We start from the raw sequence: 24,645 nt of genomic DNA, 5'->3' as shown, positions 1-24,645 counted from the left end.
GCACCTGAGCAGTTCTTCCAGCAAAATATGTTTTACTCTGACCTAGCTCCTGTGCTCCACTATCCTTTGGTCGAACACATGCTATTATTGGTTCGTAATACGAATGGGAAATGGCCCCTACGCGATTCATTGATCAGACAAGGCTGCCCTCTGCTGTAAGGCTCTTTCTGCCCTTGAATCCATTGCATTGAGTTGATTTTTGAGCCACGCTGATGTAAAAATACCCACATCATTTTTAAAATATTAATCCCTTAGCTGGTCGGTTCCCTTTTAGAGAACTCTACTTCTGCGAAAACACTGATGTGCGCCCGCTGACAAAGACAAACCACGCTAAACTCCCAAGGCGAATAAAATCGACCCTCGGTGCAAGTCACAGGCATACTTTATATTGACCAAAGTAGACAGTATGTGTCCCTGAGTTCTGCTTGAGCCGGATGGATTCAGTTTTGATCACTCACTCAAACTATTTGCTGCCAGTCCCACAACGTGCTCTGACCCTCCCTCCAAACTGCACCTGCCCTGTTCCGCCCCACTCCAACGCGCTTCTTTCGCTGCACCCTGCACTCCACCTGCAACCTGCACAGATTGTTCCCCCCGAATTGCAAATTAACCCATTGCTCTTGACAGTACACATATAACCCCCCCCCCCCCCCCCCCCCCCCCCCCCCCCCGGCCTCTGCCCGGCGCGCACACACACCTTTCTGGGGCTTGGGGCCCCGCCCCGGAGGCTGACCATCGCCGCCTGACTCCGCCCTCGGCCAGCAGGAACACCTGGGCGAACAGCAACTCACCTGGATCCGACAGAGTGAGTGGAGCGGTCAACTTGGGAGCCAGTTTGTAAACCCAGGCGCACAGACAGAGAGCGGCTGTGCTGTCGGCTCCGGGTGGATAAGGAGTGAGTGAGCAGCAGCTCTGTAACCACACCGACCCCAGCTCCCCTCACAACACCCACTAACAGTTACCTTCTTCAGCGCTGACATGGTATTATCCCCCTTTCAGCAGGCAATGGCATGACACTGGGAGCACGGTCCGCTCAGATCCGCAGCCGGTTTTTTTTTTTTGCCTTACTTATTTGCGGCTTTGACACAGACTCTTCCTTTCTGGTTGTTGTTATTATTATTTTCCTCCTCTTCTCCCCGGCAACGCTCCGGCTGCCGCGCGTGCGCCGCACGGACATTCAGGCGGCCGGCTGGCGCAGGCGCGCGAGGAGGGGAGACGGGTGCGCGCGTGCATGCGTGGTTCCTTCTTCGGCGGTGAGGGGCGGGGCCGCCGAGCGACCAATGGGTGCTCCCGATTCCGCCGGCATCCCGCCTTCCCGGCTGGTGATTGACGTGCAGTCTCGCGGCCCGGCGGAGGTCGGTTACAATTGCAGGGGCGCTCGCGCCAGCTTTGAATGGGGATGTGATGGTGGACAGGCAGCGAGGTGAGAGGGAAGCGGCTGTGGGGGTGCGGGGAGGGATGGCGCAAGGCAGGCTCGGTGGGCCGAGGCTTTGGGCCCGGGATTGCGGTGCGGCTACTATCCGCCTCCAGGAGGAGACACTCCTTGGGTGCACGTTCCGCGGAGACCTGGCATCTGGAATCAAACACAGAAAATGTTTGAAGTGTTTAGCTGGCCTGCCAGCGTCGGTGGAGAGAGAAAACAGTCTCAATGTCAGGGTTTATCAGCACTCCTGTTGTGTTCTCTCCCTCTCTATGTTGCATCAACCTCTCTGACTTGTGCCTTGTGAACAAGCTTTGGGAAGTCGGGGTGAGTATTTCACTGCAAAATCCCACTCTCTGATGTGCCCTGAGGAAGGAGCAGTGCTCTGAAAGCTAGTGTTTGAAACAAACATGTTGGACTTTAACCTGGTGTTGTAAGACCTCTTACTGTGCTCAGCCCAGTCCAACGCTGGCATCTCCACATCATTTGCCCTGGTAGGCACGATGTATATTATACGTGATGTAAGAAGTCTTACAACGCCAGGTTAAAGTCCAACAGGTTTGTTTCAAATCACTAGCTTTCGGAGCACAGCTCCTTCCTCAGGTGAATGAAGAGGTAGTTTCTAGAAACATATATATGGGCAAAGTCAAAGATGCAAGACGATACTTTGAATGCGAGTATTTATTAAACAAGTCCAGTTAAGTTTCTGGTTAGTGACTACCCCAGGATGTATATTTTTTGGGAGGGGGGTGCTCAGTGGTGGTCAGGCCTGTCAGCCTGACATCTGTTATTCGGAAAAAATGTTGGAATCAATTAAGAAAGTAATAGTAACATGTTTGGAATATCGGAATTAAATTAAGCTGGGTCAGCATAGCTTCATGAAAGAGAAATTATGTCTGATTAATTTTTTTTCGAAGAAGTCTCGACCAAAGTGGATAGAGGAGAACCAGTAGATGTGTGTGTATCTGAACTTCCAGCAGGTGTTCGATAACCTCACAAAAGTTTAAGTCATAAGATAAGAACCTATGGTGTTGGAGATAGTATGTTGGTAGGAATAGAGAATTGGCTAATGGACAGGAATCGGCGAGTGAGGATAAGAGGTTCTTTTTCAGGTTCGTAGATCATAGAATTTACAGTGCAGAAGGAGGCCATTTATCCATCGAGTCTGCACCAGCCCGTGGAAAGAGCGCCCTACTTAAGTCCACAACTCCACCCTGTCACTGTAACCCTTTTTGGACACGAAGGGCAATTTAGCTTGGCCGATCCACCTAACCTGAACATCTTTGGACTGTGGGAGCAAACTGGAGCACCCGGAGGAAACCCACGCAGACACTGGGTGGACGTGCAAACTCTGCACCGACAGTGATGGTCATTCTTCAGCACTGGTGTGTTACAGAAGTTTTGTGATATTTATCCGCCTACACCTGAATGTTGTCCAGCTGTTGTTGCATGTGTGGTGGGTCCTCAGGAAGAGACAGATTGATCATCTCCTCGATATTCTGGCTGAAGAACTAAGGTTGCGAATGTTTCGGCCTTGTCTTTTCCACTGGTGTGCTTGACTCTCCTGGGGGGTGATTGTGGAGCCGCCACCTCCGCTGACTTTTAAGTATTCACGACAATTCATGGCATGAATTCGTTGGATACTTTTTTACCCAAATCCTTATCTTTGTTTTAAAATCCCAGCATGCCATTACCGATCCCCGTCCCTGTAATCTCTCCTAGCCTGACAACCTTTCGCAATATCTTTACCCATCTAATGCTGGCCCCTTCTGGATCTCTGATTTTAATTCCTCATCATTAGTGGCCATGCCACCAGCTCCTGGTCTCTAGTCTGGAATTTCCTCTTTACCCCACTTTCCTCCCTTAAGATGCCATAATGTTGCTTCTGGTGGCTTGGTGTAAATTTTGCTTTTTAATATTCTTTGGAAGAACTCTAGGACGGGCTTGTTAAAGGTTTTATATAAATACAAATTGTTGTGGCTAATACCCGATGGTAATCTTTGGGCCTTGGTACTAAATTAATAATTGAGTATATCTGCCACAAAGCCATCTGATTTTCAGTAAAATAATGACAGCTTACACTTTGCTAATCTTTCATCAATTGCTTTCCTGCACCTTTGTAATGTAGGTTACCATGTACTACTTTGGACTTTCTCTTGATCGTTCCAGTCCACAGCGCACAATTTCTACGCATGGCAATAAAGAGAGAGAGTGGGGCAATACATTTAAATTTGGGATCACTCTAACAAAGAGCTGAAATAGATGCAGTGAAGAGAATGGCCTGTGCTGTAACCGTGGTTCGTGAAATATAAATCAAATGAGCATAAAACATTTTATGTAATAGGGATAAAGTATGAATTAAATCTAGTGTAAGATATTGGATTGGATTTGTTTATTGTCACGTGTACCGAGGTACAGTGAAAAGTATTTTTCTGCAAGCAGCTCAACAGATCATTCAGTACATGGAAGAAAAGGGAATTAAACAATTCAAGAAAATACATGAGAATACATAATAGGGCAACGCAAGATATACAATGTAACTACATAAGCATTGGCATCGGTTGAAGCATACAGGATGTAGTGTTAATGAGGTCAGTCAATAAGAGGGTCATTTAGGAGTCTGGTGACAGTGGGGAAGAAGCTGTTTTAGAGTCTGTTCGTGCGTGTTCTCAGACTTCTGAATCTCCTGCCCGATGGAAGAAGTTGGAAAAGTGAGTAAGCCGGGTGGGAGGGATCCTTGATTATGCTGCCCGCTTTCCCCCGGCAGCGGGAGGTGTAGATGGAATCAATGGATGGGAGGCAGGTTCGTGTGATGGACTGGGCGGTATTCACGACTCTCTGAAGTTCCTTGCGGTCCTGGGCCGAGCAGTTGCCATACCAGGCTGTGATGCAGCCCGATAGGATGCTTTCTATAGTGCATCTGTAAAAGTTGGTAAGGGTTAATGTGGACATGCTGAATTTCCTTAGTTTCCTGAGGAAGTATAGGTGCTGTTGTGCTTTCTTGGTGATAGCGTTGACGTGAGTGGACCAGGATAGATTTTTGGTGATGTGCACCCCTAGGAATCTGAAACTGCTCACCATCTCCACCTCGGCTCCGTTGATGCTGACAGGGGTGTGTACAGTACTTTGCTTCCTGAAGTCGATGACCAGCTCTTTAGTTTTGCTGGCATTGAGGGAGAGATTGTTGTCCTTACACCACTCCACTAGGTTCTCTATCTCCCTCCTGTATTCGGACTCGTCGTTATTCGAGATCCGGCCCACTATGGTCGTATCGTCAGCAAACTTGTAGATGGAGTTGGAACCAAGTTTTGCCACGCAGTCGTGTGTGTACAGGGAGTAGAGTAGGGGGCTAAGTACGCAGCCTTGCGGGGCACCGGTATTGAGGACTATTGTGGAGGAGGTGTTGGTGTTCATTCTTACTGACTGTGGTCTGTTGGTCAGAAAGTCAAGGATCCAGTTGCAGAGTGGAGAGCCAAGTCCTAGGTTTTGGAGCTTTGATATGAGCTTGGCTGGGATTATGGTGTTGAAGGCGGAGCTGTAGTCAATAAATAGGAGTCTGATGTAGGAGTCCTTGTTTTCGAGATGCTCTAGGGATGAGTGTAGGGCCCGGGAAATGGCATCTGATGTGGACCGGTTGCGACGGTATGCGAATTGAAGTGGGTCAAGGCGTTCCGGGAGTATGGAGGTGATGCGCTTCATGATCAGCCTCTCGAAGCACTTCTTTACAACTGACGTCGGGGCCACCGGGCGGTAGTCATTGAGGCATGTTGCCTGGTTCTTCTTTGGTACCGGTATGATGGTGGTCTTCTTGAAGCAGGTGGGGACCTCGGAGTGGAGTAGGGATAGGTTAAAGATGTCTGTGAATACCTCTGCCAGCTGGTATGCGCAGGCTCTGAGTGCACGACCAGGGATCCCGTCCGGGATGTATGTGGAGACAAGTTGATGAGGCTAAGCTATGTTTAATCTTCATTAATTGAGTAGTCTCCAAAAATAATAGGGGAGCATATTCAGCAATTCCAAGTTTAAACTTGATTGCAGGCTGCTGGCAATAAGTGAGCTTATGTGCTTCTGAAATAAAGTGTGGATAAACTCTGGTATTTCACAATAACTGATTCAGTCTACTTCCATGTAGTAACACAGTCATACTTTCTTTTCCTTAATTTTCTCATTTACTTCCATTTTTAAGCTCCTTCAGCTTAACTTATAATTTTTACATTCTTGCCATGATTACTGTTAACTGAAGGACAGTTTTCTTTCACTCTAAGAAAAATCATTTAGCTTTCAACTTCTGCAGGCCACATATTCTATTTCTTCATTAACGATCCTTGCTTCAATTAATTATTTAGCACAAAATATAGTATTGGTCAGCTCCCAACATTGACTAAGATACTGAACCAGACATAACAGTTTTGAGATTGTACTGAAGGATCAATTCCTTCTGGAAGTAATATAAGAAATAGGGCTTGGTTATTTTATGAACAAAATTTATTACAACAAAGGAAAAGAAAATAATTTTTAAACTTTTACGTCCGCCAACCGATTAAATACAGTTTCTTAACCATAGAATCATAGAATTTACAGTGCAGAAGGAGGCCTTTCAGCCCATCGAATCTGCACCGGCCCTTGGAAAGAGCACCCTACTTAAGTCCACACCTCCACCCTCTCCCAATAACCCCACCTAACCTTTTTGAACAATAAGGGCAATTTTAGCATAGCCAATCCACCTGACTTGCACATTTTTGGAGGAAACTGGAGCACCCGGAGGAAATCCACACAGATATGGGGAGAATATGCAGACTCCGCACAGAGACACCCAAACAGAGGATTGAACCTGGGACCCTGGAGCCGCAAAGCAACCGTGCTAACTACTGTGCTACCATACACATAAGATAATGATGTACTGGTGAAACATATTCAAGCGTGTACTCCAGGCATCTTGTTTTCAACACTGCATATTCATACAGTTGAAGGAAAAAGTGTTTTAATTGTGCTTGACCTAAATTAGATATTGCGTTGTCCAAATATGATCACAACACACTTGTAATCTAATGGCTTCAAGCCCTAAAGTGCTTCTTTCATGGGAATTTCAAATTCAATGAAGGAAATAGCTATACTTGTGATCTAAGATTGAAAATCCAACTATCTTGAATAATGGCAAGCATTGAACTAATATATTTCAAATGTAGGCGTACCTGTGCACTCAAAACACTTAAGATAGACCATGCTTTCGAGTTTATAATGTTCTAAAGCAATTCCATAGACCCTTCAGCAGCTTGTAAAACTTGACATTGCGCTGGAGCGATTTCTTATTGAGCCTTTTTTGAAACAATTCCAATTGGCTGGCAGTGCTTTGCTGTGCAGAAAAGGCTGTAGAAGTCTTCAATTGGATTGGCTTGTAGATTGCCGGTTCGCAAACTGTTAAAATAATAGTTTTTCATCTGAATAAATTTGCACGTCTTGCTGTATACTTAATCAGTGTAACTCTTCTTTTCCCCTACAGTATTTGAACAAAAGGTGTTAAAGAAACTATATTCCTCACCTCCTGAAGTAAGGATACAGGAAGCTCCAACAAAAATTTCAACCTCAAAACAAGAACAGAAGGAGGAGGAAAGAAGCAACATCACCAGTGACTCAATAGGTGACTTATGTAAAATATTTCACCACAACAAATGAACCATAGTCGACCCTTTTGTACATTGTACCATGAATGTATTTTACCATTTTTCAACTGAGGTTGACTTGACAGCACTGCTGAGACATCACATTCCCTCGCATGTAAGCTGTCCTGTCGTGGCCCAGCAGTCCTATAATTTAACTGTACAGATTCCACTCAGCGTATTGCATCTATCTTGATGGAACTATTGATTATGTTTTCATCCTGCTGTTTTAACTTTTCAAGAAATAGTTGCACGCCAACTTAGCATTGTCAAGACAAGAACTCGATGTAAATTGGTAGACCCAGTGTTTAGACTTTTATACTCAAGTTATTTTTTAAAATCTATTTGATATAGTATTCCATAAAAGTTGAAGTGTTAGAATGGCAGCACAGTAGTCATCTGTGTTGTACAAATTTAACTGTATTTAGGATTTTTTTTTGATGATTTTAGCAGCTGCATTAACCATATTGGGAGAAAATGTGTCGAGCTTCATTTGCTCAACCTTAAAAGTTCTGTTCGGAAAGAGGGAATAGTTTCTGGAACACATGTTCCAAGGATTAGTTAGGACCAGACTGCCAGTAATCTGTTGAGAAGGGGAAGGTGAGTGACGTGCAAGGGACTCCTGAGCGTGTCATCTTTACATATAACTACAAAATACTTTTTACAAAAACAATTTATGAGTAGCGACAAGAAGACCACAGTTCTGTTTAAAACCTAGTTACTTAACCAGAAGAAATACATGAACATACTGATAATTGAAAAATGTACAGAGATGGGTTGAAATGTGTATACTTCAACGCAAGAAGCATCAGGAATAAGGTGGGTGAACTTGAGGCATGGATCGGTACTTGGGACTACGATGTGGTGGTCATCATGGAAACTTGGATAGAAGAGGGGCAGAAATGGTTGTTGGAGGCTCCTGGTTATAGATGTCTCAATAAGATTAGGGAGGGTGGTAAAAGAGGTGGGGGGTTGCATTATTAATTAGAGATAGCATAACAGCTGCAGAAAGGCAGTTCAAGGAGGATCTGCCTACTGAGGTAGTATGGGTTGAAGTCAGAAATAGGAAAAGAGCAGTCACCTTGTTGGGAATTTTCTATAGGCCCCCAATAGCAGCAGAGATGTGGAGGAACAGATTGGGAAACAGATTTTGGAAAGGTGCAGAAGTCACAGGGTAGTCGTCATGGTTGACTTCAACTTCCCAAATATTGAGTGGAAACTCTTTTTAGATCAAATAGTTTGGATGGGGTGGTGTTTGTGCAGTGTGTCCAGGAAGCTTTTCTAACACAGTATGTAGATTGTTCGACCAGAGGGGAGGCCATATTGGATTTGGTACTTGGTAACGAACCAGGGCAAGTGATTTGTTAGTGGGGGAGCATTTTGGAGATAGTGACCACAATTCTGTGACTCACTTTAGTAATGGAGAGGGATAGGTGTGTGCAGCAGGGCAAGGTTTACAATTGGGGAAGGGTAAATACGATGCTATCAGACAAGAACTGAAGTGCATAAGTTCAGAACATAGCCTGTCAGGGAAGGACACAATTGAAATCTGGAACTTGTTCAAGGAACCGATACTACGTGTCCTTGATATGTATGTCCCTGTCAGGCAGGGAAGAGATGGTCGAGTGAGGGAACAATGGTTGACAAGAGAGGTTGAATGTCTTGTTAAGAGGAAGAAGGATACTTATGTAAGGCTGAGGAAACAAGGTTCAGACAGGGCGCTTGAGGGATACAAGATAGCCAGGAGAGAACTGAAGAAAGGGATTAGGAGAGCTAAGAGAGGGCATGAAAAAATCGTTGGCGGATACAATCAAGGAAAACCCCGAGGCCTTTTACACATGTGAGAAATATGAGAATGACTAGAGCGAGGGTGGATCTGATCAAGGACAGTAGTGGGAGATTGTGTATTGAGTCAGAAGAGATAGGGGAGGTCTTGAATGAGTACTTTTCTTCAGTATTTACGAAAGAGAGGGGCCATATTGTTGGAGAGGACAGTGTGAAACAGACTGGTAAGCTCAAGGGGATACTTGTTAGGAAGGAAGATGCGTTGGGCATTTTGTAAAATTTGAGGACAGACAAGTCCCCCGGGACTGATGGGATATATCCAAGGATTCTATGGGAAGCAAGAGATGAAATTGCAGAGCCGTTGGCAATTATCTTTTCGTCCTCGCTGTCAACGGGTGGTACCAGGGGATTGGAGAGTGGCGAATGTCGTGCCCCTGTTCAAAAAAGGGAATAGGGATAACCCTGGGAATTACAGGCCAGTTAGTCTTACTTCGGTGGTAGGCAACGTAATGGAAAGGGTACTGAGGGATAGGATTTCTGAGCATCTGGAAAGACACTGCTTGATTATGGATAGTCAGCACGGATTTGTGAGGAGTCGGTCTTGCCTCACAAGTCTTATTGAATTCTTTGAGGAGGTGACCAAGCATGTGGATGAAGGTAAAGCAGTGGATGTGGTGTACATGGATTTTAGTAAGGCATTTGATAAGGTTTCCCATGGTAGGCTTATGCAGAAAGTAAGGAGGCATGGGATAATGGGAAATTTGGCCAGTTGGATAACGAACTGGCTAACCAATAGAAGTCAGAGAGTGGTGGTGGATGGCAAATATTCAGCCTGGAGCCCAGTTACAAGTGGCATACCGCAGGGATCAGTTCTGGGTCCTCTGCCGTTTGTGATTTTCATTAATGACTTGGATGAAGGAGTTGAAGGGTGGATCAGTAAATTTGCAGACGATAGAAAGGTTGGTGGAGTTGTGGATAGTGAGGAGGGCTGTTGTCGGCTGCAAAGAGACATAGATAGGATGCAGAGCTAGGCTGAGAAGTGGCAGATGGAGTTTAACCCTGAAAAGTGTGAGGTTGTCCATTTTGGAAGGACAAATATGAATGTGGAATACAGAATTAACGGTAGGGTTCTTGGCAATGTGGAGGAGCAGAGAGATCTTGGAGTCTATGTTCATAGATCTTTGAAAGTTGCCACTCAAGTGGATAGAGCTGTGAAGAAGGCCTATGGTGTGCTAGCATTCATTAGCAAAGGGATTGAATTTAAGAGCCGTGAGGTGATGATGCAGCTGTACAAAACCTCGGTAAGGCCTCATTTGGAGTACTGTGTGCAGTTCCGGTCGCCTCTTTTTAGGAAGGATGTGGAAGCTTTGGAAAATGGTGCAAAGGAGATTTACCAGGATGTTGCCTGGAATGGAGAGTCGGTCTTACGAGGAAAGGTTGAGGGTGCTAGGCCTTTACTCATTAGAATGGAGAAGGATGAGGGGCGACTTGATAGAGGTTTATAAGATAATCAAGGGAATAGATAGAGTAGACAGTCAGAGACTTTTTCCCCAGGTGGAACAAATCATTACACGGGGACATAAATTTAAGGTGAATGGTGGAAGATATAGGGGGGGATGTCAGAGGTAGGTTCTTTACCCGGAAAGTAGTGGGGGCATGGAATGCACTGCCTGTGGAAGTAGTTGAGTCGGAAACATTAGGGATCTTCAAGCGGCTATTGGATAGGTACATGGATTACGGTAGAATGATGGGGTGTAGATTAATTTGTTCTTAATCTGGGATAAAAGTTCGGCGCAACATCTGTGCTGTATTTTTCTATGTTCTATGAATTGTGTGTAAAATTAATGGCTGCCATTTCTCTAACAATTAAGTGTGAGCCCTGCCTGTTTCCAAGCATCTGGGTGTAGACTAGGCTGAGTGGATGCGTAATATTTTGGAGAGGGAGGGGCAGCACAGTGGTTACCATTGCTGTCTCAGCGCCATGGACCCAGGTCTGATTCTGGTCTTGGGTGACTGTGCGGAGTTTCCACATTCTTTTCGTGTCTGCGTGAGTTTCCTCCAGTTTCCTCAAGTCTAAAGATGTGTAGGTTAGCTAGATTATCTAAATTATCCCTTAGTGTCCAAAGATGGGCAGGTTAGGTGGGGTTACATAGACAGGGTGAGTGAGTAGACCTAGATAGGGTACTCTTTCGGCGGGTCGGTGCAGACTCAGGGGTAGAATGGCTTCCTTCTGCACTGTAGGTTTCTGTGGGTTCAGTGAGGAACATCAACCAGAAGTCATGGTTTATGTCAGAACTTACAGTGTAGGGAAGATTAGGATCCAAATCATGATGAAATAGTTGCAGAAATTAGATGATCGGTTAAGTAGCAGGATGTCAGCTGTTAAGATATTAATATCACATGCTGTCCATTGCAGGATCAGGCAGACTAGGAGGATAAATGCGCAGATAGAAGCAAAGTGAGAGGATGGAATCCCTCAGATTCTTGGGGTATTGTGGCCAATACACCTGAACATAGCCGGAACCAGTCTCCTTGCAGTGGAATTCTGGTTCTGTGTAATGAAGTGCTCCAGGTATATAATTTAAAATGAGTGAACAATTTGGGGAATGGCAATCATAGTTCAGTGTTACAACAGAAAAGTGCAAGGTTATTTATTGGAAAAAATAGAATATTGCTGAGAAAAGCATGATGGGAGATGGATCTGTGCCCAGATTAAATACAAGATAAAATTAAGTAGAGCCATAGTCTGTATCAATATTTGCAATTAAGGATCAATTGAAAGGATAGAAATCAAGTACATTCAATGAAAGGGAAATGGAGTATTTTATAGGCTGAGTGCCATGGAAAATCAAGGCACTAGATCAAAATTGAAAATTAAAAGAACAGTTAACACTTGGCAACATAGAAATTTACAAGAATGTTATAAAGCCGTGAAAAAGAGTAAATAGGCTGAGAAACAATACGAGAGAAAATTGGTCATAACCAGACGAGAGCTTAAATGACACATGAATTGGTGCATGGCCAAAGATAGTTTCTCCCATCTTCGACCTGGGCACATGCTTTCCCTTTGGCTCTTTGCCAACTTCTACCCTCGCCCCCCCGCCCTTTTAATTTGTTTAAAATGCATTACATTCCTAACATTCCCAGTTCTTGAAGTATTAACTCTGTTTCTCACTCCCTAAATGTTTGAACGTCTGAGTATTTCCGGTATCTTCTGTTTTTAGTTTGGATTTCCAGCAAATGCTGTATTTTGCTTTGTGCCAATATGTATTAACCTCTTAGCACATACAAAAAATCACTGCATTTCTTTTGAATATAAATATATATATTTTTTTAAATAATTTTTATTGACATTTTTACAAAATGTAAACATCTCAACTCTATTAACAAAACAACCGCGGTAACACCCCAAGAACAATACCCACCCAACTTCAAAAGCAACTACAAACAAAAGAAGAAGAAAAAAGAACACCCAAACAACAAAAGGGAAAGAGATAACACCCGCCACATCCCACAAACCCATGTACACAGTTCTCCCTCCCACCGATCCAAACCCCCCTCCCCCCCTGGGTTTGCTGCTGCTGCCGCCGGCCCAATTCCCTACCGTTCCGCCAGGAAGTCCAGGAAAGGCTGCCACCGCCTAAAGAACCCTTGTACTGATCCCCTCAGGGCAAATTTCACCTTCTCCAATTTAATGAACCCCACCATATCATTGATCCAGGCCTCCACGCTTGGGGGCCTCGCATCCTTCCATTAGAGCAAGATCCTCCGCCGGGCTACTAGGGACGCAAAGGCCAGAACACCGGCCTCTTTCGCCTCCTGCACTCCCGGCTCCACTGCAACCGTAATGATTGCGAGTCCCCAGCCTGGCTTGACCCTGGATCCCACCACCCTCGACACCGTCCTTGCTACCCCCTTCTAAAACTCCCCCAGCGCTGGGCACGCCCAAAACATATGGGCGTGGTTCGCTGGGCTCCCCGAGCACCTAGCACACCTGTCCTCGCCCCCGAAAAACCTACTCATCCTCGTCCCAGTCATGTGGGCCCTATGCAGCACCTTGAACTGTATGAGGCTAAGCCTCGCATGGGAAGAGGAGGAATTCACTCTCTCCAGGGCATCCGCCCACGTCCCCTCCTCAATCTCCTCACCCATCTCCTCTTCCCATTTACCCTTCAGTTCCTCCACCGAGGCCTCGTCTACCTCCTGCATTAGCCGGTATATGTCCGAAATCCTCCCTCCTCCAACCCACACCCCCGAGAGCAACCGATCCCACACCCCTCGTGGGGGCAGCAAGGGGAACCCCTCCACCTGCTGCCTGGCAAACGCCCTCACCTGCATGTACCTAAACATGTTACCCGGGGGGAGCCCAAACTTCCCCTCTAACTCCCCCAAGCTCGCGAACCTCCCCTCCACAAACAGGTCCCTCAACCTCCTAACCCCTGCCCTGTGCCAGCCCAGAAATCCGCCATCAATGCTCCCTGGGACAAACCGATGGTTCGCCCGTATCGGGGCCTCCATCGAGCCCCCCACTTCTCCCCTGTGTCGTCTCCATTGCCCCCAAATTTTGAGGGTAGCCGCCACCGGGCTCGTGGTATACCTCGTTGGAGGGAGCGGCAACGGCGCCGTTTCCAGCGCCTCCAGGCTCGTGCCCACACAGGACGCCACCTCCATCCTCTTCCATGCTGCCCCTTCCCCGTCCATTACCCACTTACGCACCATCGCTGCGTTGGCAGCCCAATAGTACCCACAGAGGTTGGGCAACGCCAGCCCCCCCCTATCCCTGCTCCGTTCCAGGAACACCCTTCTCACCCTCAGAGTCCCATGCGCCCACACAAATTCTGTAATACTCCTGTTGACCCTCCTTAAAAAAAAGGCCTTCGGGATAAGGATGGGGAGGCACTGGAACAGGAACAAAAACCTCGGGAGCACTGTCATCTTAACGGACTGCACCCTCCCCGCCAGTGACAGCGGTAACATATCCCACCTCTTAAACTCCTCCTCCATCTGCTCCACCAACCTTGTGAGGTTGAGCTTCTGCAGGGCACCCCAACTCCCAGCCACCTGGACCCCTAGGTACCTGAAGCTCTTCCCTGCCTGCTTCAGTGGGAGCCTACCAATCCCCTCCTCTTGATCCCCCGGATGCACCACAAACAACTCACTCTTGCCCAGGTTCAACTTATACCCAGAGAAACCCTCGAATTCACTAAGAATCCTCATCACTTCCGGCATCCCCCCCACCGGGTCCGCCACATACAGCGACAGGTCGTCCGCATACAGCGACACTCGATGCTCCTCCCCACCCCACACCAGGCCCCTCCAGTTCCCTGACTCCCTCAATGCCATGGCCAGGGGCTCAATCGCCAACGCAAAGAGCAAGGGGGACAGGGGGCACCCCTGTCTTGTCCCCCGGTACAGCCGAAAGTACTCCGACCTCCTCCTATTTGTGGCTACACTCGCCATCGGGGCCTCGTAGAGCAGCCTCACCCACCGGATAAACCCGTCCCCAAACCTCTCCAACACCTCCCACAAATACTCCCACTCAACCCTATCAAAGGCCTTCTCCGCATCTAATGCCACCACTATCTCCGCTTCCCCTTCCATGGCCGGCATCATAATGACATTGAGGAGCCTTCGCACGTTCGCATTCAACTGCCTTTCCTTCACAAACCCCGTCTGGTCCTCATGAATGACCTCGGGCACGCAATCCTCTATTCTAGTGGCCAGGATCTTTGCCAGCAGCTTAGCGTCGGCGTTTAGCAGCGAAATCGGCCTATTTGACCCGCACTGTAGAGGGTCCTTGTCCCGCTTCATTCAGGATCAAGGAAATCAGCGCCCGTGACATAGTTGGGGGCAAAGCCCCCCCCCCGCCCCTCCCTTGCCTCGTTAAAGGTCCGGACCAACAGGGGGCCCAACAGGTCCAAATACCTTTTATACAATTCCGCCGGAAACCCGTCCGGCCCCGGCGCCTTCCCCGACTGCATGCTCCCTATCCCTTTGACCACGTCCTCCAGCTCGATCGGCGCCCCCAGTCCCTCCACCTGCTCCTCCTCCACCCTCGGGAATCGCAGCTTGTTCAAGAAGCGCCCCATTCCACCCCCCTCCACCGGGGGTTCGACCGGTACAGTTCCCCATAGAAGTCTCTGAAAATGAAAAAATGAAAATCGCTTATTGTCACGAGTAGGCTTCAATGAAGTTACTGTGAAAAGCCCCTAGTCGCCACATTCTGGCACCTGTCCGGGGAGGCTGGTACGGGAATCGAACCGTGCTGCTGGCCTGCTTGGTCTGCTTTAAAAGCCAGCGATTTAGCTGAATGAGCTAAACCAGCCCCTGAAGACCCCATTAACATCTACTCCCCTCCGCACCACCTTCCCAGCCTTATCCGTCACTCCCCCAATCTCCTTGGCCGCGTCCCGCTTTCTCCCCATACTCATACACCGCCCCCTGTGCTTTCCTCCACTGAGCTTCCGCCTTTCTGGTAGTCAATAGGTCGAATCTGGCCTGAAGGCTACGCCTCTCCCCCAACAATCCCTCCTCTGGAGCCTCCGCATATCTCCTATCCACCCGCACCATCTCCCCTATCAGTCTCTCCCTCTCCCTATGCTCCCCCCTCTCCCTATGGGTTCGGATGGAGATCAATTCCTCCCTCATCACCGCCTTCAATGCCTCCCAGACCGTCCCCACTCGGACCTCCCCGTTGTCATTGGCCTCAAGGTACCTCTCGATACACCCCCGAACCCTCCCGGCCACCTCCTCATCTGCCAGCAGCCCCACCTCCAAGCGCCAGAGCGGACGTTGGTCCCTCTCTTCCCCCAGCCCGAGGTCCACCCAGTGCGGGGCATGATCTGAAATGGCAATGGCGGAGTATTCCACTTCCTCCACCCTCGACATCAGCCCCCTGCTCAGGAAAAAAAAAATCAATCCTCGAGTAGCCCTTATGTACGTGGGAGAAAAACAAGTACTCCCTTGGCCTGGCAAACCTCCAGGGATCCACCCCCACCCCCCTCAATCTGGTCCATAAATCCCCTCAACACCTTAGCCGCCGCCGGCCTCCTACCCGTCCGGGACTTGGATCGATCCAATGGGGGATCCAGTACCGTGTTGAAGTCCCCACCCCCGTCCCCCCCCATGATCAGGCCCCCCACCTCCAGGTCCGGAATGCGGCCCAACATATGCTGCATAAACCCCGCATCGTCCCAATTTGGGGCGTAAACATTCACCAACACCACCCGCTCCCCCTGCAGCTTACCACTCACCATCACATATCTCCCGCCACTGTCGGCCACCACATTTAACGCCTCAAATGACACCTTCTTCCCCACCAGGATCGCCACCCCCCTACTCTTCTCATCCAGCCCTGAGTGAAATACTTGGCCCACCCATCCCTTCCTCAGCCGAACCAGGTCCACCACTCTCGGGTGTGTCTCCTGGAGCATGGCCGCATCCGCCTTCAGCCCCTTCAGGTGCGCAAATACCCGGGCCCGTTTGACCGGCCCATTCAGCCCCCTCACATTCCATGTTATCAGCCGGATCAGAGGGCTCCCTGCCCCCCTTCCCTGACGATTAGCCATACCCCATCCCTTGCCCACCACCGGCCAGCATCCCCCGCTCTGCCAGTTTCCCACAGCGGCAACTACCCCCCCCCCCCCCCCCCCCCCCCCCAGCACCCCCTGCGTCCTCCAGCTCCTTCTTGACCGTTTCAGCAGCAACCCAGTACCCCCCCCCCCCCCCCCAGGCTAGGACCCCTTCTAGCTGTGCCCCTCCCTCCATAGCACTCCCGTGAGCCAGCTAACTTCTGCTGACCCCGGCGACTCCCGCCCTACCTCTGACTCCTCCCCACGTGGGACTACCCTCCTCCATCGTGCCCGTCAATGGGTCCTCCCCCCCCCCCCCCCCCCCCCCCCCCCCGCCGCTCTTGCGCAGGAAAAGAAAACAGCCAGCAACGACCCGCGCTTCTCAGCCCCGACCCCGCCCCCACCATCTCCCAGCGCGGGAAACCCGCAGAAAGCCCGCACTTTCGCCCTGCCCGGCCCCGCCTCCTCCAGGGCAACTCCCATTGTCAGTCCCCCCCACCAGCTCCCCGAACTCCCCGTTTACCCCGAACCCGTCCACCAGACCCCTACAGAAAAATCCATATAGAAAAGACAAATCGACATCACCCCACCCACCCTAAGGCCAACCCACATCTTACATTAAACCAAGCAAATACAAATACAGTATTATACAGCATCCCCCATCTTAGACCCTCAGTTTGAGTCCAATTTCACGGCCTGCACAAAGGCCCACGACTCCTCCGGGGACTCAAAATAATGGTGCCGATCCTTATAGGTGACCCACAGACGCGCCGGCTGCAACATGCCGAACTTCACACTCCGTCTATGGAGCACCGCCTTTGTCCGGTTAAACCCGGCCCTCCGCCTCGCCACCTCCGCACTCCAGTCCTGGAAGATCCGCACCTCCGTGTTCTCCCACTTGCTGCTCCGCTCCTTCTTGGCCCACCGGAGCACACGCTCACGATCCACGAACCGATGAAACCGCACCAACGCCGCCCGCGGCGGCTCATTCGGCTTGGGCCTCCTAGACAGAATTCTGTAGGCCCCCTCTAACTCCAGGGGTCCCTGGAAGGACCCAGCCCCCATCAGCGAGTTTAACATAACCGCCACATAGGCCGCCAGGTCGGACCCCTCCAGCCCCTCCGTGAGGCCCAGGATCCGCAAATTCTTCCTCCTCAACCGGTTGACCAGCTCCTCGAACCGCTCCTGCCATCTTTTATGGAGCGCCTCGTGCATCTCCACCTTCCCTGCGACGGCCAAGGCCTCATCCTCCCTTTCGGAGGCTTGCTGCTGCAGCACCCGGATCGCAGCCCCTGGGCTGTCTGGGTCTCCATCAGCTCCCTGTTTGTTACCTTCAACGACTCCAGCAGCTCCAACTTAAGCTCCTGGAAGCAGCGCAGCAGAGTCGCCTGCTGCTCCTGAGCCCATTGCCTCAGCTCCTCAAGGCCTCCGCCGGCCGCCATTTTGTCTTCCTTCCCCCGCTTTTTCAGGGGTGCTTTCTCCATTTTTCTCCTTACCCCACTCCTAGTCCGGACCATAGGACCGTAGGGGTCGACTCCTGTCCTCTTCCCACGTCAGGATTTGCCAACACAGCTCCGTTGGGGCCCTGAAAAGAGCCCCAAAGTCCGTTTTCAGCGGGAGCTGCCGAATGTGCGGCTTAGCTCCGCATTGCTGCCACCGGAAATCCCTTGAATATAAATATTAATTGTGAAACTCTTATTGCAACTACTGTAAGCTTTTAAACAATTATTTTTTAAATAAGTAATTTAAAAAACAAAACAAAGAAATCTTACACCAATTATTGTCACAAATCTTTTTTAGGTGATGCACAAATTATTCCTGTATGCAGGAAGGTCTACACAGTGAGCCTGCCACCTTCTGGGAATGAACTGTGCTCAACTAAATCAAATGAACAGCGTGAACCTCAAGATTCAAGTGGTGAGGAACCAGAAGGTAACACCATTAGTTTATTCCTTTTCAAATCATTTTTTTTTAAATCAAAGGGCAATAGTGATGTCAAATGTCAGCAGTTCACTCATAACACACATTTATATCATGAACAAACGTTGTCCTTTTTGATCTTCTCCATATATACCAGACAGTCAGTCTTATTGCATGTAATTTCATAAGTGAGTCAGCGTCCTGTCGACAACGGCTCTTCTGGGCAACCCGTGCCAGCTGTTGAGTACCTGGGTAAAGAAATATTTATAATTTTCTTTAGTTGGTTCTTCACAAAAGTGAAGCTGTCTCACATGTCCAGCCATCATGGCATATCAATTTTGAATTTAATTTATCCCTTTGAGTATCTTGAATCTAAAGTTATTTAATGTCACTTTTCAGTATTCTCAAGGACTGCGAATACTCGGTTGTTGAATATATTCAATGCTGAGGTCAGTTAATTTTTGGACTAAGGGAATTGAGGATTATGGGGGTCAGCCATGAAAGGGAAGTTGAGATCATTGATCAACTATGATCCTGAAAATGAAATATGAAATGAAAATCGCTTATTGTCACGAGTAGGTTTCAATGAAGTTACTGTGAAAAGCCCCTAGTCGCCACATTCCGGCGTCTGTTCGGGGAGGCTGCTACGGGAATTGAACCGTGCTGCTGGCCTGCTTGGTCTGCTTTCAAAGCCAGCGATTTAGCCCAGAGCTAAACAGCCCCTATTAAATGGCTGAGCAGGCTACCTTTCCTATTTCTTATATTTCTACTTAAGATCTGAATTATCAAGATATTCATCGTGGCTCTTCCTTCTGGCCTTAGTAATCAAGATTTTTAATATCCTGTCAACTGCCTTCGGTGATATCAAGTTGACTGCTTTGTTCTAGATAGTGTTAAGCTTCTCGACTCTTTTTGCAGCTGCACCCATCATGCCATGTGAAGAGTATTCCATCACTCATCAGATTTGTACCTTTTGTAAGTCAATAGGTGAGGCACTTAACTGCAGAATGTTCAGCATTTGACCTACTTCGGTAGTCATGGCATTTGTGTGACAGATCTAGTTGAGTTTCTGTGACCTCAGGATGGCAATGGTGTGTTGATATTGTCATTCAGCCTCAAGGTAGAGGTGACCTGAAGCCACAGTATACTAGTAATTGAGATGGTATCTATTAATATCAAGCAAACCTCTCCGTGTTGCATGTTGTCTGGTTCTAGGCAAATTGTGAGCACTCCATTACATTCCTGACTTGAGTCTACAGTTGTTATAGAACATAGAACAGTACAGCACAGAACAGGCCCTTCGGCCCTCAATGTTGTGCCGAGCCATGATCACCCTACTCAAACCCACGTATCCACCCTATACCCATAACCCAACAACCCCCCCCCCCCCCCCCCCCCCCCAACCTTACTTTTATTAGGACACTACGGGCAATTTAGCATGGCCAATCCACCTAACCCGCACATCTTTGGACTGTGGGAGGAAACCGGAGCACCCGGAGGAAACCCACGCACACAGGGGGAGGACGTGCAGACTCCACACAGACAGGGGTCATCTGCCTGGTCCAGTTAAAATTATCATGCATTTGAATGTGAATTTTGGTGATCAAACAGAAGGCTGGGGAAGGGAGTGCATGGTGAAGAGGTTAAGTTTTCTCTGTTCAGATAGGCATTAGTGGCTGCTTACATGGTACAAATATTCCCCATCATTTGTTAGTCTTAACCTAGATGTTATCAAGGTCCTGTGACTGTAAATGTTACTATGGTTATATCAAGAGAAAAAGATTGAGAAAAACAAATGTAGGCCCCTTACAGCCAGAAACGGGGGAATTCACAACAGGGAACAAATAAATGTCTGCTTTGCTTCTGTCTTCACAAACAAAAACATGAATAATGTACCTGAAGTTCTGAGTACACAAATTTTAGTGAGGAACTGGAGGAAATTAGTCTTAGTAGAGAAATGGTTTTGGGGAAATTAATGGGATTGAAGGCAGATAAATCCAGCAGGGGGCAGCAGAGCAGAGCTTCTGATTGGCTGTTCCGGGGAGATTTGCATCCGTGCAGTGCGGTCAGCGTAAGTTGAAGGTGCACCTGCAATAGTGACCCGAGGAGTTCGCCGGAAGTCAAGCATCCAGCAGGGGGCAGCAGAGCAGAGCTTCTGATTGGCTGTTCCGGGGAGATTTGCATATGTGCAGTGCGGTCAGCGTAAGTTGAAGGTGCACCTGCATTAATGACCCGAGGAGTTCGCCGGAAGTCAAGCATCCAGCAGGGGGCAGCAGAGGAGATAGGGGAAGCGTTAAATGGATATTTTTCGTCAGTGTTTACACTGGAGAAAGACAATGTTGTCGAGGAGAACACTCGGGTTCAGTCGACCAGGCTAGATGGAATTGAGGTTCAAAAGGAGGAGGTGTTAGCAATTTTGGAAAATGTCAAAATAGATAAGTCCCCTGGGCCAGATGGGATTTATCCTAGGATTCTCTGGGAAGCCAGGGAGGAGATTGCAGAGCCTTTGTCCTTGATCTTTATGTCGTCTTTGTCAACAGGAATAGTGCCGGAAGACTGGAGGATAGCAAATGTTGTCCCCTTGTTCAAGAAGGGGAGTAGAGACAACCCTGGTAATTATAGACCTGTGAGCCTTACTTCGGTTGTGGGTAAAATGTTGGAAAAGGTTATAAGAGATAGGGTTTATAATCATCTTGAAAAGAACAAGTTGATTAGCAATAGTCAACACGGTTTTGTGAAGGGTAGGTCATGCCTCACAAACCTTATTGAGTTTTTTGAGAAGGTGACCAAACAGGTGGATGAGGGTAAAGCGGTTGATGTGGTGTATATGGATTTCAGTAAGGCGTTTGATAAGGTTCCCCACGGTAGGCTATTGCAGAAAATAAGGAAGTATGGAATTGAAGGTGATTTAGCGGTTTGGATCAGTAATTGGCTAGCTGAAAGAAGACAGAGGGTGGTGGTTGATGGCAAATGTTCATCCTGGAGTTAAGTTACTAGTGGTGTACCGCAAAGGATCTGTTTTGGGGCCACTGCTGTTTGTCATTTTTATAAATGACCTGGAAGAGGGTGTAGAAGGATGGGTTAGTAAATTTGCAGATGACACGAAGGTCGGTGGAGTTGTTGTTGCACGTTTTACTTGAGTGTATTACGCGTTTATTGGAGTGTATTAACACGCCTCCGTTTAAAGGCCGTGTGCTTAACACTACTACAGCTCTGTGTATGTATTTTCAGCTCGGAGTCGCCAGGTGCCGTATTTAGACACCTCACAAGTATTTCAAGGTCAGGTTCAAAGTAATAAAACTATACACCGATTAGTAAGTTCAAACGATTGATATTTATTATACAAATATAATAAATACGCTAAAGACTAATACTTATTTCTACTATTTAAACGACTAAATACTTATCTAAGTAGGAACCAGCAAGGTCAGGGGACAAGGCCTTTGTTCCTTTCCGGACTGCACCTTCTGTTCTCTAATAGTCGGCTAGAGTATAGGTAATGCCGGGGTCACGTAGCGAGCGTCGTTTGGCACTTACTGAACGATGGCTGGTGCTCAACGGCCGGTGATGAAAGACAGGATCTGGAGGCTGGAGTCGGAGTCAGAACAGCAGTCCAAGCCGGAGCACAAAAACAGACAGAACCACCTTTATAGGTCCCCCAATGTCCGTGCCTCTTCGGGGCGGGCCTCTACCTGCCATGTATCGATTGGGTCATTTCCCAATCGATATCTTACAAATCCCCCAATCTGAGGGTCTCTTCTCGATGGGTGGGGCGGTCTCTAGGGTCTTTTGTGATGGATACTTCTGGTGCCGTTTCGTCTCGGCGTCCACTCAAAGTATCCATTCAAACTCAAATGTTGCTATTGTGTGGGCCCAGATCTGGATCGCCTCATTACTATGCAAAGCGTTTTGCTATTTACACCTTTGGTTGAGATCTTGCACCTGGCCATAAACTGGTTTCGATACGTGCAGAATGCTAATTAGCCTTTTGCAAACTGCTTGTCCTGCTAAAACTGTTTTCTCCCTGCAGCCTTAGCAGTTCTCCATTTTGGTAGCCCAGTGTCCATCTTAGGTGGCTACATTGTGGATAGTGCTGAAGGATGTTATAGGATACAGAGGGACATAGATAAGCTGCTGGGCTGAGAGGTGGCAGATGGAGTTTAATGCGGAAAAGTGTGAGGTGGTTCACTTTGGAAGGAGTAACAGGAATGCAGAGTACTGGGCTAATGGCAAGATTCTTGGTAGTGTAGATGAACAGAGAGATCTCAGCATCCAGGTACATAAATCCCTGAAAGTTGCCACCCAGGTTAATAGGGCTGTTGAGAAGGCATATGGTGTGCTGGCGTTTATAAGCAGGGGGATTGAGTTTCGGAACCACAAGGTCATGCTGCAGCTGTACATAACTCTGGTGCGGCCGCACCTGGAGTACTGCGTGCAGTTCTGGTCACCACATTATAGGAAGGATGTGGAAGCTTTGGAAAGGGTTCAGAGGAGATTTACTAGGATGTTGCCTGGTATGGAGGGAAGGTCTTACGAGGAAAGGCTCAGGGAATTGAGGTTGTTTTCGTTAGAGAGGAGAAGGCTGAGAGGTGACTTAATAGAGACATATAAGATAGTCAGAGGGTTAGATAGGGTGGACAGTGAGAGTCTTTTTCCTCGGATGGTGATGACCAACACGAGGGGACATAGCTTTAAATTGAGGGGTGATAGATATAGGACAGATGTCAGAGGCAGTTTCTTTACTCAGAGAGTAGTAGGGGTGTGGAACGCCCTGCCTGCAACAGTAGTAGACTCGCCAACTTTAAGGGCATTTAAGTGGTCACTGGATAGACATATGGATGAAAATGGAATAGTGTAGGTCAGATAGGCTTCAGATGGTTTTACGTGTCGGCGCAACATCGAGGGCCGAAGGGCCCGTACTGCGCTGTTATGTTCTATGTTCTAAATATCCAGGGCCTGATGATCTTCATCCTCCAGAGTACTTAAGGAAGTAGCCCTAGAAATAGTAGATCCATTGGTGTCATTTTCCAAAATTCTTTGGACTCTGGACTTGTTCCTACAGATTTGAAGGCAGTTCCTACAGATTGGAGGGCAGCTAATCAAACCCAGCTATTCAAAAAGGGAGGTAAAGAGAAAAGCAGGAACAATGGACCAGTGAGCTTCGTGTCGGTAGTAGGGAAGTTGCTAGACTCCAAATTAAAGATTTTATGGCACAGCATTTGGAAACCAGTAGTGTAATCAGACAAAGTCAGCATAGGTTTATAAAAGAGAAATCATACTTGACAGATCTACTAGAATTCTTTGAAGATGTAACTAGGCGGCACGGTAGTACAGTGGGTAGCACTGTTACTCCACTGCTCCAGGGTCCTAGGTTCGATTCCCGGCTTGGGTGACTGTCTGTGTGGAGACGGCATGTTCTCCCCATGTCTGCGTGGGTTTCCTCCAGGTGCTCGAGTTTCCTCCCACAAGTCCTGAAAGATGTGCTGTTGGTGAATTGGATATTCTGAATTTTCCCTCTTGTGTATCTTAACCGGCCCCGAAATGTGGCGACTAGGGGCTTTTCACAGTAACTTTGTTGCAGTGTAAATGTAAGCCTACTTCTGACAATAAAGATTATTATTAGTAGTAGAGTTGACCAGGGAGAACCGGCGGATGTGGTTTATTTAGACTTTCAGAAGGCTTTCAACAAGCAGATTCATATTGTTGCCATCTGAGATGGCCACCTGCAAAAGACCATGGGAATTATGGCCAACCCAGGACTCAGACACTCTCAGAGCTTGTGTGTGTATTTGCAACCCAGATAGCTTGACACGATCGAAACCCCCACTCGTTTGCATTCTAATGGCCCATTTCTCCAAAACAAAAGGACTGTACTCAGGTAACCGATACAGATCATGTTCTGTGGAAGCCATTGTCTGACCCTCGGATGGCGAATTTTATTTTCTCCATTTGCAGAGATTCTGAGAGGTCGGACAGCCAGTCTGCAGCTTTGGGTGGTGCTGCCAACTGCCAACCGAACAAGATTCTACAGCGGGCGATCAGGGAGGCAAAGGCAAGGGCATCCGCCCTCCTCCCCAGGAATAGATCTGGCTGGTCTGATACCCCGAAGACCGCCACTTTCAGGCATGGCTCCACCCTCACCCCCACCACTTTGGACATTGTCTCACAGAAGGCTGACCAGTACCCCGCAGGTCTGGGGCAAGACCAGAACATGTGGGCGTGGTTGGTCGGGCCTCCTTGGCACCGTTCACATCCATGCTCCACCTCCGGAACGAACCTACTCATTCGGGTT

The 24,645-nt window shown here is 48.2% G+C and overlaps 2 protein-coding genes and 1 long non-coding RNA gene across 9 annotated transcripts in view; 1 reads left to right on the top strand and 2 right to left on the bottom strand.

The window, feature by feature from the left end:
- dlgap2a (discs, large (Drosophila) homolog-associated protein 2a) overlaps positions 1 to 1,187 on the bottom strand; it is a 1,284,003-nt gene extending 1,282,816 nt beyond the window's left edge. The window contains exon 1 of the mRNA XM_038800403.1: positions 963 to 1,187. Within this exon, the coding sequence (XP_038656331.1) occupies positions 963 to 980 (18 nt within the window). The 5' untranslated portion in view covers positions 981 to 1,187. The remainder of the gene's footprint in view (positions 1 to 962) is intronic.
- Positions 1,188 to 1,298: 111 nt separating this feature from the next.
- The window catches only part of LOC119967623 (glutamate-rich protein 1), a 90,146-nt gene continuing 66,799 nt past the window's right edge, over positions 1,299 to 24,645 (top strand). For 3 of the 5 annotated variants that reach the window (XM_038800399.1, XM_038800401.1, XM_038800400.1), the window contains exons 1-3: positions 1,299 to 1,423; positions 6,921 to 7,058; positions 18,234 to 18,365. In XM_038800399.1, coding sequence (XP_038656327.1) covers positions 1,405 to 1,423; positions 6,921 to 7,058; positions 18,234 to 18,365 — 289 coding nt within the window. In that variant the 5' untranslated portion in view covers positions 1,299 to 1,404. The remainder of the gene's footprint in view (positions 1,424 to 6,920; positions 7,059 to 18,233; positions 18,366 to 24,645) is intronic. The other 2 variants (XM_038800398.1, XM_038800397.1) reach the window with 1 other exon arrangement.
- LOC119967625 overlaps positions 18,339 to 24,645 on the bottom strand; it is a 59,715-nt gene continuing 53,408 nt past the window's right edge. For all 3 annotated transcript variants that reach the window (XR_005461032.1, XR_005461031.1, XR_005461033.1), the window contains one exon: positions 18,339 to 18,601. This is a non-coding gene — a long non-coding RNA (uncharacterized LOC119967625). The remainder of the gene's footprint in view (positions 18,602 to 24,645) is intronic.

Source organism: Scyliorhinus canicula, chromosome 6, assembly GCF_902713615.1.
Source record: "Scyliorhinus canicula chromosome 6, sScyCan1.1, whole genome shotgun sequence".
Lineage (NCBI taxonomy): Eukaryota > Metazoa > Chordata > Chondrichthyes > Carcharhiniformes > Scyliorhinidae > Scyliorhinus > Scyliorhinus canicula.
The sequence above is the reverse complement of the archived record's forward strand: the minus strand, read 5'-3'. Positions and strand labels throughout refer to the sequence as shown.